The sequence below is a fragment of the Acomys minous genome (genome assembly GCF_964271855.1).
Source record: "Acomys minous genome assembly, chromosome: 1".
Lineage (NCBI taxonomy): Eukaryota > Metazoa > Chordata > Mammalia > Rodentia > Muridae > Acomys > Acomys minous.
Window position 1 is genome coordinate 56,487,501 of NC_140483.1, and position 14,918 is coordinate 56,502,418.

A 14,918-nucleotide genomic window follows, 5' to 3' on the forward strand; every position below is an offset into this window, starting at 1 on the left:
CCCCATCATATCCCTGATACCACTCCACTGCTGGGCATGAAAAGAAAGGGGCTCAACGGATGCTCACAGTGACTCCAATCCTTCTTCCCTCTCTCCTTTCTGCCCACAACGGTTTTGTTGTTGTTATTATCATTTTATTTGAGACAAGGTCTCAACTGTAACTTTGGTTGGCCTTGAGCTCACAGAGATAAGTTGGATTCTGCTTCCCAAGTGCTGGGATTAAAAGCGCATGCCACCAAAGCCTGGCCTGCGTACCCTTCCTTCTGTCTGCGTGAACTCCTTCGGAGCCACTGTAGTGTATCCTGCATATGATCCTACCTCTCGTGACGCCTGAAGCAGGGTGATTGTGAGTTCCAGGCCAACCTTAGACCTTGTTTCAGAAAAAGAAAACAAGCATTCTTTCTACCACGAAGGGAGGGGCTCCCCCAGAACAAGGAGCACCTCCTCTGTCAGGCTGGGTTCTCTGAAGAGAGTGGCACCCCAACCCTCATGCCGTTTCTGCACCAGCTCTACTTGCTGTGTCCTGTGTGGGAGCCATCACCTTGAGGCTGAGATACTCTCGCTGATGCTACCTGGCGTTAGTGCCCACTGGTGCTTAATGTTGACGGAGGCTTAGAGTCATATAGAGCCCTTGGGGATGTTAAATGCCAGCACGAACAAATGAACTTTACACCAAGAACAGGGTCTGACTCTGAGAGGTTGCAATTATGTCCTGCGGGATCAGAGTTGGGGGTGGGGGTGGGTTATGTTGCAGGCTCTCCTTAGGGCTCCGGTGGAGATCCTGGGCTGCAGACATCAACTCCCAATCTCAAACATATTCACAGCTTGGGGATTTAATCTTCACAGCCCGCACCCCTGCATAAATTCTGGCTGGGGAATGTTGCGTCCAGCCCCAACTAGACATCAGGGCCAGGATTTCCGCCCCTGGCAGCTTCTTGAGGTGACTTGGGGGTTTACGACCAGTCGCTCAGCTCCATCTTTCTTTCTGGACTCCGAGACGCCCATGAGTGACGGGAAGAAAGTCAGTGCTGGGGAGGGGGGCACATGGAGATAGCCCCCATCCCCCCTCCAGCCCCTCTACCAACAATCCAAGTTCAAGGAGCTCATGTCGGCAATTTAGACCATGGAGCTGGAGCCTTGAAGCCTCTGGGACAGCTGTGGGAGCCAAGAGTCATTATTCAAGACAAAGAATGAGAAGCAGACTCATATCCAGGCTATTACCCAACTGGCCTTGAGACGCAGGGCTTTGCTTATGCTGCCGCTACACAGGGAGAGTGGTGACGGTGGAGTGTGCCCAGCTGGCAGGCGCTCCAAGAGGTGGGCTCTGGCCCCTTCCTAGGTGTCTCAGTGTGCTCCTGGGAGGGACTTCACAAATGAGTGTGGGGCCCAGAACAGGCTCTGCTCCTTGCTTTTCTTGATGTCACCAGCTGTCATAGATGCCTGTGACCCAGACTTAACCAAGTGTACCAGAAGTCTCCGGCACACATTGCCTGGGTCATCTAGCGTTTTCTTTTCTTCGGTTGGGGAGCCGCCTTCTCTCCACCCACACCTTAGCCACTCCAGCCCACGGGGGTGGGGGGTGGGGGCTCGCTTTTGATCTCATCAAATGGAGAAGTGGAGCGGGGGTGGGGGGTGGGGGGTGGGGGCTCGCTTTTGATCTCATCAAATGGAGAAGTGGAGCGGGGGGGTGGGGTGGGGGGGGTGGGGGGGGTGGGGGGAGGGCTGTGAAGCTGGTGTGGGTGTGTCTCAGTGAATCAAGGGGGAGGTGCTGCACCTAGGATGACACCTTAACCACTTCCACACGCTCTCTCTCCCGGGATACTGCAGCCCAGCCCAGGCTCCATCTACTCACCGTGCTCAGGAAGGGGATGTTAGACACACTGCCCAAAAAGCCAAAGGCCACAGGGAAAAAGCCCCTAGGAACAGGAGAGATGATAAGGGTCAGAAGTGGTCTAGGAGGGAGGGGGAAGGGAGCCCTACTCAAAGGCTCAGACTTTGGCTGCTGGGAGAGCAGCTACTGAGCTCTAGGGACAGACAGGCCCTGGGCTTTGTTGAGTAGAGTATCAGCAGAGTAGAACGGTTGGGAAGCAGGGCCGGAGGCCAGATGTCTTACAGTCACATGGCGGCTGACCTGTGTTTACACTGAACGCACCCCTCACTTCTCAGAACCCACAGCCGGTTTTCAAACATGCTTAGCAGTATTTGTACCGATGTCGTAGGGGCGCACATAAAGCCCAGCTCCAAGGATACACATTTTTGTGACTTACACTCATGGTTATTATTATCCTGGCCTGATGCCTTCTCTTTGCTCGATGGGGTGGGGAACATCTGCATCAGCGGCTGAGCCCCTGGCATGGATGGTGGCTGCAGGGCACTTGTGCCTCAGCATCCTCCCCGCTTCCCTCCCCCTCTCGCTTTGCAGCTACCTTTGCCTTTCAGACTGGCTAAGCCTGACAGGGGATGGATGCCTGAGCTTTCATGGGGCATGGAGGAAGCCAGGCTGGGAAGTGAACCCCCAGTGCCTTGGATAAGTTAGGAGATTAGAGACTTAAACCGTGACTGGGCCCACTTCTCCCCAGACCCTAAACTTACTGAGGCTGATGGTACTCACTTGAAGAGGCTAACGAATCCGTAGGCCTCCAGGAGCATGCCCAGCAAGGGCCAGCGCAGCAATACGATGGCTACACCCCCCAGGAAGAAGCTGGTCCCCTTGAGCTTGTGTCGTTGGAAGAAGAAGGAAAACGTCCTCTTCAGGCCGATGATGAGGGAGAGGCCAGTCAGGAACAGCAGCTGCAGACCCAGGCATGTGAGGACAAGGTGTGTAAGTTCTACTCCATCTCTGGGGCTGGGGGGGGGGGGGGTGACCCAGCAGTGGGGCAGAATCCCAGAGCTGGGAATGACCCTAGCTGGTATGGAACAAAAATGCCTTGAGGCAGAGGGATGGACTTGAAGGTCTTTAGTTTGCCACCCAGTTCCTCAGCTCTAGGTTCCTTCCTTGTATAGACCCAGGGAGGCTGCTGTGGAGTGGTAACCTCCCCTTTTACAGACAAGAAGTTGTACCCAAAGTTCCTGAAAAGAGTCCCCACGATGTGGCCTTCAGCAAAGTTCCCAGTGGTTCCTCTATGGGGGCCCAGACTTCCGTAAAATTGAACTCTCTGGCTTTCTTCTAGTATGTTCTATGCCCCCACTCACACCTCCACCATGCCTTTTCTCTCAATGTGACAGCCCCCTGTGAGAGCTTGATCCTCCATTTCCTTCCCCAGTATCTTCCACCCACTCCTTCCTCACAGGTCCTTGCTTATCTTACTCTGGCTTTCCCACAGTAGGTACCCCAGTAGGTACCAGTTGTATCCATGTTCCCAGATGCAGGGTTCCGTTGGTGGGGGCAGGGTCTAATTTGTCATGGGAAGCCCAGGACCTCACAGAGAGCTTGGTGTAATGATCTCAGGTTCTCCACGCCTACAGGCCCTGCTGCTGCCCACCCCCTGAATGGCCGTCATCTGAATGAACTCGGGGCTGACCCTCCTGGCCATCCAGGAGAGGTACCTAGAATTGGAGGAGAGTCATGGACCAGGGGTGGGGTGCAGGGTGGGGACACATGACACTCACATTTCCGAAAGCCAGGAGTACAGAATCAAAGTATAGGAGTATCCCAAAGAGGATGAAGAAGACGCCGAAGCCAGTGATGCCCACGCCGATCTCTGCAAAAGTCAAGGAGACCCTCAGCTTTCCTACCACACAGGGCAGAGGTTCTGTGTAGGCTCTCAGGGGGAGGGAAGGCTGCCCAGGGGATGGAAGATGGGCAGGAGCGGTGGGCCTTCTGGGAAGTCTTCACACTGCTTTGCGCTCTTGGTTTTTGTCAATGCACCTTCCGGCTGCTGCCTGCAACACACTGTTTTCAGAGTTGGGGCTCTGGTTGGACACGGCAAGCTGCCTAATCTGTTCCTACCACCGAGATCTCTGGGGTTGCACCCAATGGGGAGAACAGAGTAGCTGAAAGCTCAGGACCACAGGCTCCAGGCCCTGGCTGGCTCCATGATGTCTCTATGTTCTCTCCTTCCTCCCCGACTCTGAACACTGCCTGTCACAGGGGACTGGGAAAATAGAAGCCACCAGTTAGGACCATGCTCGCTGATCCTGTGACAGTGGCCTAGGTACCTCCCTACCCTCTGGTCTCCTTTAACTTCAGCTCAGTGGAGTCATTAGCTTACGGGGTTGACTGCCACTAACAGTGTCCCTAGCCATTAGCAATGTCCCACAGGCATCATTGAAGACCATGGGAGTTAACAAAGCCAAGCCAAGACAGAAATGCAGGGCAGTCAGAACACCTTGTTTGGTCAAGGATTATGCTGTGGGCACATGATGGAACGTCTGACCATTTCCTCCAGGAATAATAGACAGACATGTGGGTTCTCTGATCTGAAGTCCTCACCAAATTTGCAAGTATGAATTTGACTCTCTGCCCCTGTGATAGGCAACAAATGATGAGTCATTAAGCTGCTTTGTTTTAAAACTAAGTTAAAAATTGGGCTGGAGATAGCCAGTGCTGCATGCCTATAATCCCAGTTCTCAGGGAGGCAGAGGCAGGTGGATCTCTATGAGTTGGAGGCCAGCCTGGTCTACAAAGTGAATCCAGGGCAGCCAGAGCTACACAGAGAAACCCTGTCTTGAAAAAACAACAACAATAAAATCCAACAGCAAAAATAAAACAAAAAAACTTGGCCTGGAGAGATGGCTCAGAGATTAAGAGCACTGGCTGCTCTTCCAGAGGACCTGGGTTCAATTCCTGGTACCCACATAGCAGCTCACAACTGTTTGTAATTCCAGGTCCAGGGAACTTGGCACCCTCAGACAGACAGACAGACAGGCAAAACACCAATGTACATAAAATAAAAATAAAGAAAATAAAACTTTTATGTTTCTCTCTGTCTCTGTCTCTGTCTCTGTCTCTCTGTCTCTGTCTCTGTCTCTGTCTCTCTCTCTCTCTCTCTGTCTCTCTCTCTCTCTCTCTCTCTCTCTGTGTCTCTGTCTCTGTCTCTGTCTCTCTCTGTCTCTCTCTGTCTCTCTCTCTCTCTCTCTCTCTCTCTCTCTCTCTCTCTCTCTCTCTCTCTCTCTCTCGTGCCATGTGTGTGGGCACCAGCAGAAGGTACCAGAAGTGGCAGGCAGATAGCCCAGAGTTGGAGTCACAAGCAGCTATGAGCCTTCTGGCTTAGAGGCTGGGGCATTGATCCTCATGAAAATCCACCTGCCTTTGCCTCCTGAGTGCTGGGATTAAAGGTGGGCCATCGTGGCCACCACCACCACCACCCATCTTATTTTGAACTTTTTAAGACTTAATGTTACTATGTAGCCCAGGTCCCCCTGCCTCACTTTCCCCAGTGCTGGTATCACAGGTGTGGCCCCCACCCCCAACACCACCCACCCCCCGCAGAGTGCAGCTCATTTCTCTTATGTCAGGCATCTTCTCCAATAGCGGTTTGCACAATGATCGCTTTCCAGTTTGTTCTGTACTCTCTTCACAGGCTGGTACAATCCCAGAATTTTCCTCTGCTGGGATCAGCCTTCTTATAGACCACATTTAGTTGCTTCCAGCATCCAGGCAGGGTCACACAGACGCTCATAGACAAGTGTTGGGAAGTGTGCTTCTCACACAGTTTCAAAACGCTCCCTGTCTCATTGCTTCTACTGTAGTTCAGCGGCTCAGTCAAATTCGGGGGGTAGGGGGGGGAGTGGGGGGGCTGTGCACCTAAAGTTCCTTTCAGGATAGCAGCCACGGCAGAGAAGGCGGTGGGTTTGGGCGAGCATGCCATACAGGTATACACACATGATGTATGTGCTTGTAGGTGATGGTCCGGTGATTCAAACAGAGGTCGCAGCGCCCCCTGCTGCACAAGTCACAAAGTGAGTAAAGGTGAATGCTTTCAGGATGGCCTGGCTCCAGGCCACTGCCTAGCAACCGGTGACACCTCCTCTGGCTTCTGGGTGTCCAGTTTGGGGTCTCCCCATGTCACATGTCATCTTGCATTGAGTCCCAACTCTCCAGCCTCTGGTCCCTAAGTCCTGCGGTTCCCAAATTGCTGTCAGAAGCAGCCTGCAGCCCAAAGCCAAGTGACCAGGGCACAGCCTTTCAGGATGCCAGCTTCCATGTTTTTGTTTTGTTTTGTTTGTTTTTTGTTTTGTTTTGCTGATGCTACAGGGCATTATCATCTGGAGTGAGGGAATGGGTCTCTTTTTCCCAAGCCTGTGTAAGGTGTAGTACATTCATTCTTTCCCAAGTTCTCCATCTCTCTTTGCCAATTCATGTGATCCTCCTGCCTCAGCCTTCTGGGTAGCTGGGGCTACAAGTGTAAGACACCCTTATGTCCTTTTTCTCTTTGTACAATTACAAATGTACCAAAAGTTATAGGTACTCTGTTAGGAAGTACTCTATCTTTTGTCCTTACCTACTTGAGAGTGGGTGTCACCCCTGAACTATTTGGAGTGCCCTTCCTTGACCCTTCAGATACACAGGATATAGGTGTCAAAACAAAATTAACACTTGTGGAAGTCTATTGCTTAGCTCTCAGACCCCAATCAAGTTTTACCCATGAGTGCCGGCAATATCACTCAAAGGAAAAGAACGCAACTAGTCAGCATGTGCTACCTTCACTGTGCCTGTCTGGAAGACCCCCACTGTCAGTCCTCAACATGACCTTGATCTTTTGCAGATTCAGGCCATTTATTTTGTAGCCGGCCCCCTCATAAGGTTTGTCTAAGACTTTTTTATGACAGAGCTCACTAGCAGAGCCATCTGCCAGATGTCACCATGTACACACAACCTACTGCAGCCTGGTGGCGAACTTGCTTCTAGCCTACCTTCCTCTGATTGATGTACCTTTACCCTCAGGTGACATCGTGGGCCCTCCTGGGTGAGGGCCCTGCCTCCACCCCATGGGAACAGCCTACACACCCCATCTTGGCTACCCACGAGACACTCTGCCCTCAGGCTGGGGCTCTGACACGCCACTTTGAGTACCCCTCTGTGTTCTGTCAAGTGGCTTTTGGAAAGAATTGTTCCAGACGAAGGAGAGTTGACAGAAGCGATGGACAGTTGATGCTCATGCCCATAGAGGCCACAGCTCACACTTTAACTTGACACAACCTCCCTCGAAGGGGCTGTGGTTAACTCCCCTTAACAAACAAAATGGAACACTAACAGGGTTTGCTGCCCGTCCAGCCCTTGAGTGCACTTGAGACTCGGAAAAGTGACCTTAACCGACGCAGTCGTTTCTGCTTCTGCAAAAAGTGTTCTTGCTTTGGCCATTGATAACTTTCAGGTAACCAAATCTCCAAGCGGGTGTCACTCCTTGGCAGCGGGCAGCAGGCCGGAATCTGGTTGGAATCACTTCTCTTGGCTCCTAGGATACTTTCTGATTTCTCCCTGGTGGCTAGCTGTCCCCCACCCTCCCCTTTGCCAGCACCTACTTTATTTAATTAATTAATTAATTAATTTCACCCCCTACTTTCTTTTGTGATTTGGCTCTCTCGGAGTTTGGGCCCAGCTCCCTTCTCTCCTCAGTCTATTTTCCCTGCGTCTTTAAATGCTGCATGTGTGCTGACAATGTGTGCTCCCTCGCCCAGGACGCATGAGATCCACTGCTTGCTTGGCCGTTGGCTTGATTTTCTCTCGGGGCACGCCGCATGCCACCAGTCCCAAGTTGTGACCAGACTTCCTTTCTTTGTCCTGTGCCTCCTGCAGCACCAATGCAGGCGCTGTCTGCCAAGTCACTTGAGGCGCCCACCACCCTCCCTGTCTAATCCAGTGTCAGGCGGCCGCTCTCTCCTGGACACTTCACCCACCGCACAGTCTCCATCAGCCTCTTGTTTCCAGTTTGTCACCACTGCCATGCCCAGTCCTCCTCCACATAGCGTGCGAGGATTGAAAATGTACCTGCTGGTCATAGCATCCTTTCCAATCCACCTGCTTGGAATGAAGCAGGGACCCTTTTCCATACATGCCTTGCATGTGTGTGTGTGTGTGTGTGTGTGTGTGTGTGTGTGTGTGTGTGTGTGTTGGGGAGGTGCGCTCAAAGATCTCCTTCCGGTCTTCTCTCGAACTCACCACACTCCTCTTACACCACCTGCCTTTGGTTTTCTACAGTGCCCACCCTTTCCTGCCCCAGAATGTTTGTAATGTGAGGTTTCTTGCTGTGTGGAACACCGACCGTCCTCATGCCTTAAATTCCAGCTCCTCGGGGAAGCCTGTCCCTGTGTCTGTGCTCCGACAGCAATCTGTTATTTCTCCCTCTCGCAGGACTAAGCGTCATTCTTCATAGGACGGACTTGTCAAGGCCTCTAACAGCGCATTATCACACTTGAAAGCTAATGTGCTCAATACCACCCCAGCATGCCCCTGGCTTGCAGTTCTGCCCCCCCCCCCAGCATGCTCCTAGCTCGGGGTTTTGCCCCCCCCCTCCTCAGCATGCCCCTGGCTCAGGGCTTTGCCATCCTTTGTCTTTTTATTCCCTGGGTTGCGAGGTGGGAATGCTGGGGGAGCAGTTTTGGTACGAAGTTATTTTGATTGTCACAAGGTATCAAAGGGTTGGCTACTGTCACCTGGTGGGTGGCTAGAGGTATTGCTGAATTCCATAGTGCCCAGGACAGCTCCCACAATGGGATCATCTGTACCCAGAGGCTCAGGGCATTGGGGAGGCCGAGAGGCTGTGCCCCTGGGATCTACAGATTCTCATGGCTTTTAAGCACCAGCTATCCACACGCTGTTGACCCCTACATTTCTCTTTGCAGACAAGTCTCTCTCTTGCAGCTCAGACCTCTCCCCTCCCCTCCCTGCTTGAGGTCTGACCTGGATGTACGTCTGAGGCAGACACACCCAGCCTGTTCAGCTCTGGCTCCGGCTTCCCGCTCTCCCGCTCTCCCGCTCCCCACTTCCGCATCCTTTCCGGTTCACTCCTCAGGTACCAGGGAGCTATTCTTGACTCTTCATCCCTTCATATCTCACATCCCATCTTCCAGCAAATTCCTCCAAACATATCCCCCAGGACCGCTTCCCATCTCTGCACTGCCCATGCCCTGCCTCTCCGTTGCTGCCCCGCCCTTTACAGTCTGTTCTCATTCCAGCAAGCAGAGTCAGCTTTTAAGATGCAAAGAGGCCAGGCGTGGTGGCGCACACCTTTAATCCTAGCACTCCAGAGACAGAGGCAGGCAGATCGCTGTGAGTTCGAGGCCAGCCTGGCCTACCTAGTGAGTCTAGGACAGCCAAGGCTACACAGAGAGACCCTGTCTCGAAAAACCAAAAAAAAAAAAAAAAAAAAAAAAAAAAAAGGTGCAAAGAGGTCACACCTCTCGCACACAGCACCCTCTGGACTTTGCCTTCTCCACAGTGGTCCACCATGGGTGCTTTTCAGAGACTTCTTTCACCCAAGCCCTCCCTTCCGCCTATGATGTTTCTGCCATACTAGCCTCTCTGTTGGGCCTCACACACCATGGATGTAATGCCTCAGGACCTTTCTGCTGACTGTTCCCTCTTCCTGGAACATTCTCCCCGCAGATGGCTGCATACCTTACCGTCTCACTTCCTGCAACCCTCCCCACTTAGGGCCCTTTCCAGGAAAGCCTTCCCCAGCCAACAGATATAAAACTGCTCCCCACACCACCCCCACCAGCACACACACACACACACACACACACACACACACACACACACACACACACACACTTCAGACTCCAAGGCCTCTTTACTCGGTTTTGCTTTAGACTGGGAGGAAGGTTCTTATTACTATCTGACCTGCTACACTCTTGGTATTCTGTTCTGTGTTGGCACAGTGTGTGGCATACAGCAGACAGTGGCCATAGGTTCACTGAGGAGATAGTAGGCTCAGAAGCTAAGCCACTTACCCAGTGACGCCTACGGCGGCTCTCCCTCCTCTGTGCAGGACCTACTCTTCCCAGGCAGTGGGCTGCCTCCCACCTACTCCCCTAAAGGGAAAGTAGGGATGTTTGGTGTGAGGATACAGACCCAGGCCCACAGGAGACCTTGAGGTTTGGGGGAGATGTCTGAGTGGGCAGAGTCATCCTAGTTCTCAGAACTGTGGGTGAGAGGGGCTCAGCCTGCCTTTTGAATTTGCCTCTGGTAGCCTGAGTGCCTGGGCGGGCCCCGCCCTCGACAAGGCAGAGGTGGCACTCTGACCCCAAAGCTTCAAGGATGCCAACATAGCAGCCTCCAACTACAGGCTCCAGAGGTCACATTTGTAGGTCCCAGTGAAAGAGCCAGGTTGGGACGAGCACGTGTTTCCTCACCCTAGCGGGGACCTCCTCCAAAGCCCCACACGCCTCCCACCAGGCGCTCCACTCACTCTGCCACTCGTTGATGGAGATCATCCTGCAGTCCGCGGGTGGGCCTTTCTGGTCAGCCGGCTAGACGTGAGCCAGAGGACCAGTCCTGAGCATGTTCCCGGGAAGCTGACCCTTGGCAACAGCGAAAGAGCCTCTGGTAAATCATTAACTTTCATCCTTCTGTCCTTCCGTGTTCCCCACACACAGTTGGCTACTTAAAGATACAGGCCTGTTCTGAAACTAGCATTCCCAAGGCCCCTTTCTGGCCCACCTCCTCCGAACAGCTTGGACTGGATACGGAAAGGCCAGGGTCTGGGCGTGCCTGTGTTTTCTCACTTGTTTTGGTAGAGTACGGAAAGAATTGGAATGATGCCTTACCCTTTGGGATTTTGTTGTTGTTGTTGCTTGTTTGTTTGGTTGTTTGCTTGTTTAAGATACTCTCCTGGCTAGACTGGAACTTACTACCAGGCTGGCCTTCAACTCACACTTTAGACCAGACAGGCCTTGAACTCTCAGAGATCCACCTGCCTCTGCCTCCTGAGTGCTGGGATTACAGACATGCACGGTCATGCCCAGTGTTTTTGTATTTTTGTTTTTTGTTTTAAAATCCTTTTTAAAAAGAGAAGAAGTGTCCGGGCATGGTAGTGCACACCTTTAATCCCAACCCTCGGGAGGCAGAGGCAGGCAGATCACTGTGAGTTCGAGGCCAGCCTGGTCTACAAAGCAAGTCCAGGACAGCCAAGGCTACACAGAGAGCCTGTCTTGAAAAACCAAGGAAAGAGAGAGGGAGAGAGAGACACACAGAGAGAATAGGCAGGTGGTTTCTGATGACGTTTCCCCATTTCAGTGGGAACTGTGTGACCAGCCCCCTTTTGTAATGCGCCCCTGATTCCAGCATGAAGCTCTCAGGTGACATGACACCCAAATGCCATATGCAAACGGAAAGCCACACCAAAGAGGAACACAAGAACAATTTATGAGACACGGTGTCTGTCAGTATACAAAAGCTCGGACAAGACCTCCAAGGAGATGCACACGGGGCTGGAGAGATGGCTCCGTGGTTAAGAGCACTTCCTGCTCTCCTAGAGGACCTGGGTTCAGTTCTCAGCACCCATGTCAGGCAATTCACAACTGCCAGTAGCTCCATGTAGCACAGACAGACAGAGACACACACACTAAATAAATACATAAAAAAAAAAGATGCACACGGAATAGGCAGATACTTGTACTATGCATAAAAACAAGAGTCTGAATTTAAAAGAAATAGAAAACAGGGGTCAAGCTGGGTATGGTGGCACCTACCTTTAATTCCATCACTCAGGAGTCAGAGGCAGGTTGATCTCTGTGAATTGGAGTCTAGCCTGGTCTACATAGTGGGTGCCAGGTCATTTAAGAGTGCTTACTGAGACCTTGTCTCAAGTACAAAAACAACAAATAACCTTTGAGACATTTTATGCAGAAACAAAAATCCAACCCACATGTTCATATGTAAACAGGCCAGCCATGGTGGTACAGGTTGTACACCTAGGTTGTACAGCCCTAGGAAATGCCTGAGTAAAACCTAGATCAGACCTAAGGGGAGTCATATTTATATAAACCGAGGGCATAGGGGCCACATGGGCAGAAGGAACTCAAGTTTGAGGCCAGCCTAGGTTACACAATGACTTTGGGGCCAACCTGTACTATCTAGTAAGATCGTTTCTTCAAAAAGGCACCCACTCCCAATAGTAGGGAGCAAACGCTAGACCAAAACCTGATACTAGGCACCATGCAGACCTGCCATCCCAGCTACCCCGAGGGCTGAATCACAAATTCAAGCCTTCCAGGATTAGAGTTCAAGGTCAGTCTGAACCATTTAATGAGACCACACCTCAAGATGAAAATTTGAAAAGAATCCTTTTCCAGGGTCTAGCACAGGAAATGTAGGCCTCACTGTGCATCTCTTTGCAACAGATGGAGACCATTGCAGAAACCCACAACCAACCAACCAGATGCCGAGCTGTGAAGTCTGGTCCAAACGGATGCATCTCCAGAACAACTCCACAACTCCTAAACCTTAAGGCTCAGGGAATATTTGGGAAGTGTGTGTGTGTGTGTGTGTGTGTGTGTGTGTGTGTGTGTGTGTGTGTAAGATCAGGGAGTTGGCTCTGAGTAATGCCTGCTAAGAATGTCAGAAGCCACACCCATGAAGTCTGGCTCGCTTGAGCTGAACAAGGACCACATCAGCAGACACGCTAACTCAGATGGAAGTGCAAAGCCCAGAAGGCCTCAGCCCTAGACTAAGAACTACAGGCAACTGAGAAATGCTGACAAAGAATGGGAGAAATAGTCTTTGCCAGGGAGGAGCGCACCAGTGGATTATCCAATACCAAATAGTCACCCCTGAAAACACATATGCAAGTAACATTATGCAGACTGAGCGGGCTGTATTTGTGTGTGTGTGTGTGTGTTTTGTTTTTTGTAGCTCTGGCTTTCCTGAACTTGCTTTGTAGACCAGGCTGGCCTCTGCCTCCTGAGTACTGGGATTAAAGGCATGGGTCACCACACCTAATACTGTGCATGTATTTTTATACATTTAACATTTGTGTATTTTATACATATATACACATATATGTATATATTTATGTGTAACAACAATTGTTGAAAAAGATCATGAATTTAAAAAATAGCAAGGAAAGAATTATGGGAGGATTTAGAGGGAGGAAAGGAAAGGGGGTGGGGTAGGGATGATGTAATTATAATCTCAAAAATAAATACATAAAAAATTAAAAGAGCTAGATCTGGGACTGGAGAGCTGGCTCAGCAGTTAAGAGCACTGACTGCTTTTCTAGAGGACCTGGGTTCATATCCCAGCACCCATACGGTGACTCACAACTGTCTGTAACTCCAGTTCCAGGGGATCCAATACTCTCTTCTGGCTTCTGCACACGCATGGTGCATGGACATACACATATGCAAAGCTTTCATACACATAAAATAATAAAAATTAAAAATAACGAATTTAAAGGGCTTTAATTACACAATGGTAGATTGCTTTCCTAGCATGCCTGGGGTTGGTTTCTGCCTCTAGACCCCACTCCCCAGTCCTTGTAAAGAAAGAAAGAAAGAAAAAAAAAACTCCACAAAATATCTATGTTGGATAATCAACAAATCCAGGCAAATGTACATAACAAGAGAAACAGGGACATGCGGCCCTGCCTGAAGTAGGAGTGGTAAAGAGGCACAGATTAGAGAGACAAGGTAGAGTGAGGACACACGTGGCTCCTGCAGGGCGCGTGAGTCCTGTGAGGCCATTGTCAGGACACTGAATGGGCCAGGAGATGCCAGCCCGCGGTGTGATTTTAAATGGCCTCGGTGGATCTACATTTCCAGAGATCAGTGGGCAACAGTGGATGGACCGAGAAAAGCAGTCACCAGTGGATCCTCTGGCCGTGTCAGGGAAAGAGAAAAACCAGTATTTATACAACACTTAAAAATGTCCAGAATCAGGCCAGGTGTGTTGGTGCACGCCTTTCATCCCAGCACTTGGGAGGCAGAGGCAAGTGCATCGCTGTGAGTTCAAGGCCAGCCTGATCTACAAACAAAGTGAGTCCAGGACAGCCAAGGCTACACAGAGAAACCCTGTCTCAAAAAACTAAAAAAAAAAAAAAAAAGTCCAGAATCAGGCTGGAAAGATGATTCAGCAGATAAGGTTGCGGGGGACCTCTGACCTCCGTACACAACAGGAAAGTTTACAATTAAAGAAAAATGTAAAGAACGGCAGAAATACAAACTAGTTTTTTAGTACTTTCTTTTTTCTTTTGAGACACAGTCATACTATATAGCTCTGGCTGTCCTCGAACTTGGTAGGTAGCAGGCTGACCTGGAACAGGGATTCTCTGGCCTCTGCCTCCCGAGTGCTTGAGCCTTAAAAAAAAACAACTGTGTGTATGCCCATGGGTGTGTCTGTGTGTGTCAGGGGGTGGGAGTCGGGGAGGGGGATGTGCACATGACTGCAGGTGCCTGTTAAACAGGATGCCTGGGAGCTGGGGTTACAGGTGTTGTGAGCTGTCTGGTGTGGGTGCTAGCAACCAAATCTTGGTCCTCTGAAAGAGCAATCCGAGCTCTGACCTGCCGAGCCATCTCTTTGGCCTCTGAAATAATTTCTCAGCGCTTTTGTTCCAGAGAGTCTCTGCTTGAGGCAGCAGTCCTCAGTCTTCCTTACGTGCCACCCTTTCATATAGCTCCTCAGGTTGTGCTGACCCTCAGCCACATAATTATTTTTGTTGCTACCTCATCGCTGTAATTTTGCTACAGTTATGATTCATAATGTAAATAGCTGATGAATGACCCCAGAGAGGTCATGACCCAAGGGTTGGAAAACACCGGCATACGGGTTCTCTTCGGTGATTTCCAGGTACTCGGCTCACCTCGGGCAGACACTTGAAGCCAGCTTCTTTGCTCTTCAGCAACACAGCCTGGTGACACTGAACTGTTATAAACTGTTATGTGTTGCCAAAACACGGCATGAGTTATTTGATAATTTGATAATTTCGAGGCTGTGCCATATTCCGGTTACGTTTGTTTGTTTGTTTGTTTTTCAAAAT

The 14,918-nt window shown here is 50.8% G+C and overlaps 1 protein-coding gene across 1 annotated transcript in view; it reads right to left on the reverse strand.

Moving 5' to 3' along the window:
* GOLT1A (golgi transport 1A) overlaps positions 1-10,484 on the reverse strand; it is a 10,739-nt gene extending 255 nt beyond the window's left edge. Inside the window, exons 1-5 of the mRNA XM_084790801.1 lie at positions 10,353-10,484; positions 3,610-3,701; positions 2,612-2,790; positions 1,853-1,916; positions 1-1,155 (exon numbers count right to left, since the gene is read on the reverse strand). The exon at positions 1-1,155 is cut by the window's left edge and continues 255 nt beyond it. Of these exons, the coding sequence (XP_084646927.1) occupies positions 1,117-1,155; positions 1,853-1,916; positions 2,612-2,790; positions 3,610-3,701; positions 10,353-10,377 (399 nt within the window). The 5' untranslated portion in view covers positions 10,378-10,484 and the 3' untranslated portion in view covers positions 1-1,116. The remainder of the gene's footprint in view (positions 1,156-1,852; positions 1,917-2,611; positions 2,791-3,609; positions 3,702-10,352) is intronic.
* Positions 10,485-14,918: the final 4,434 nt, after the last annotated feature.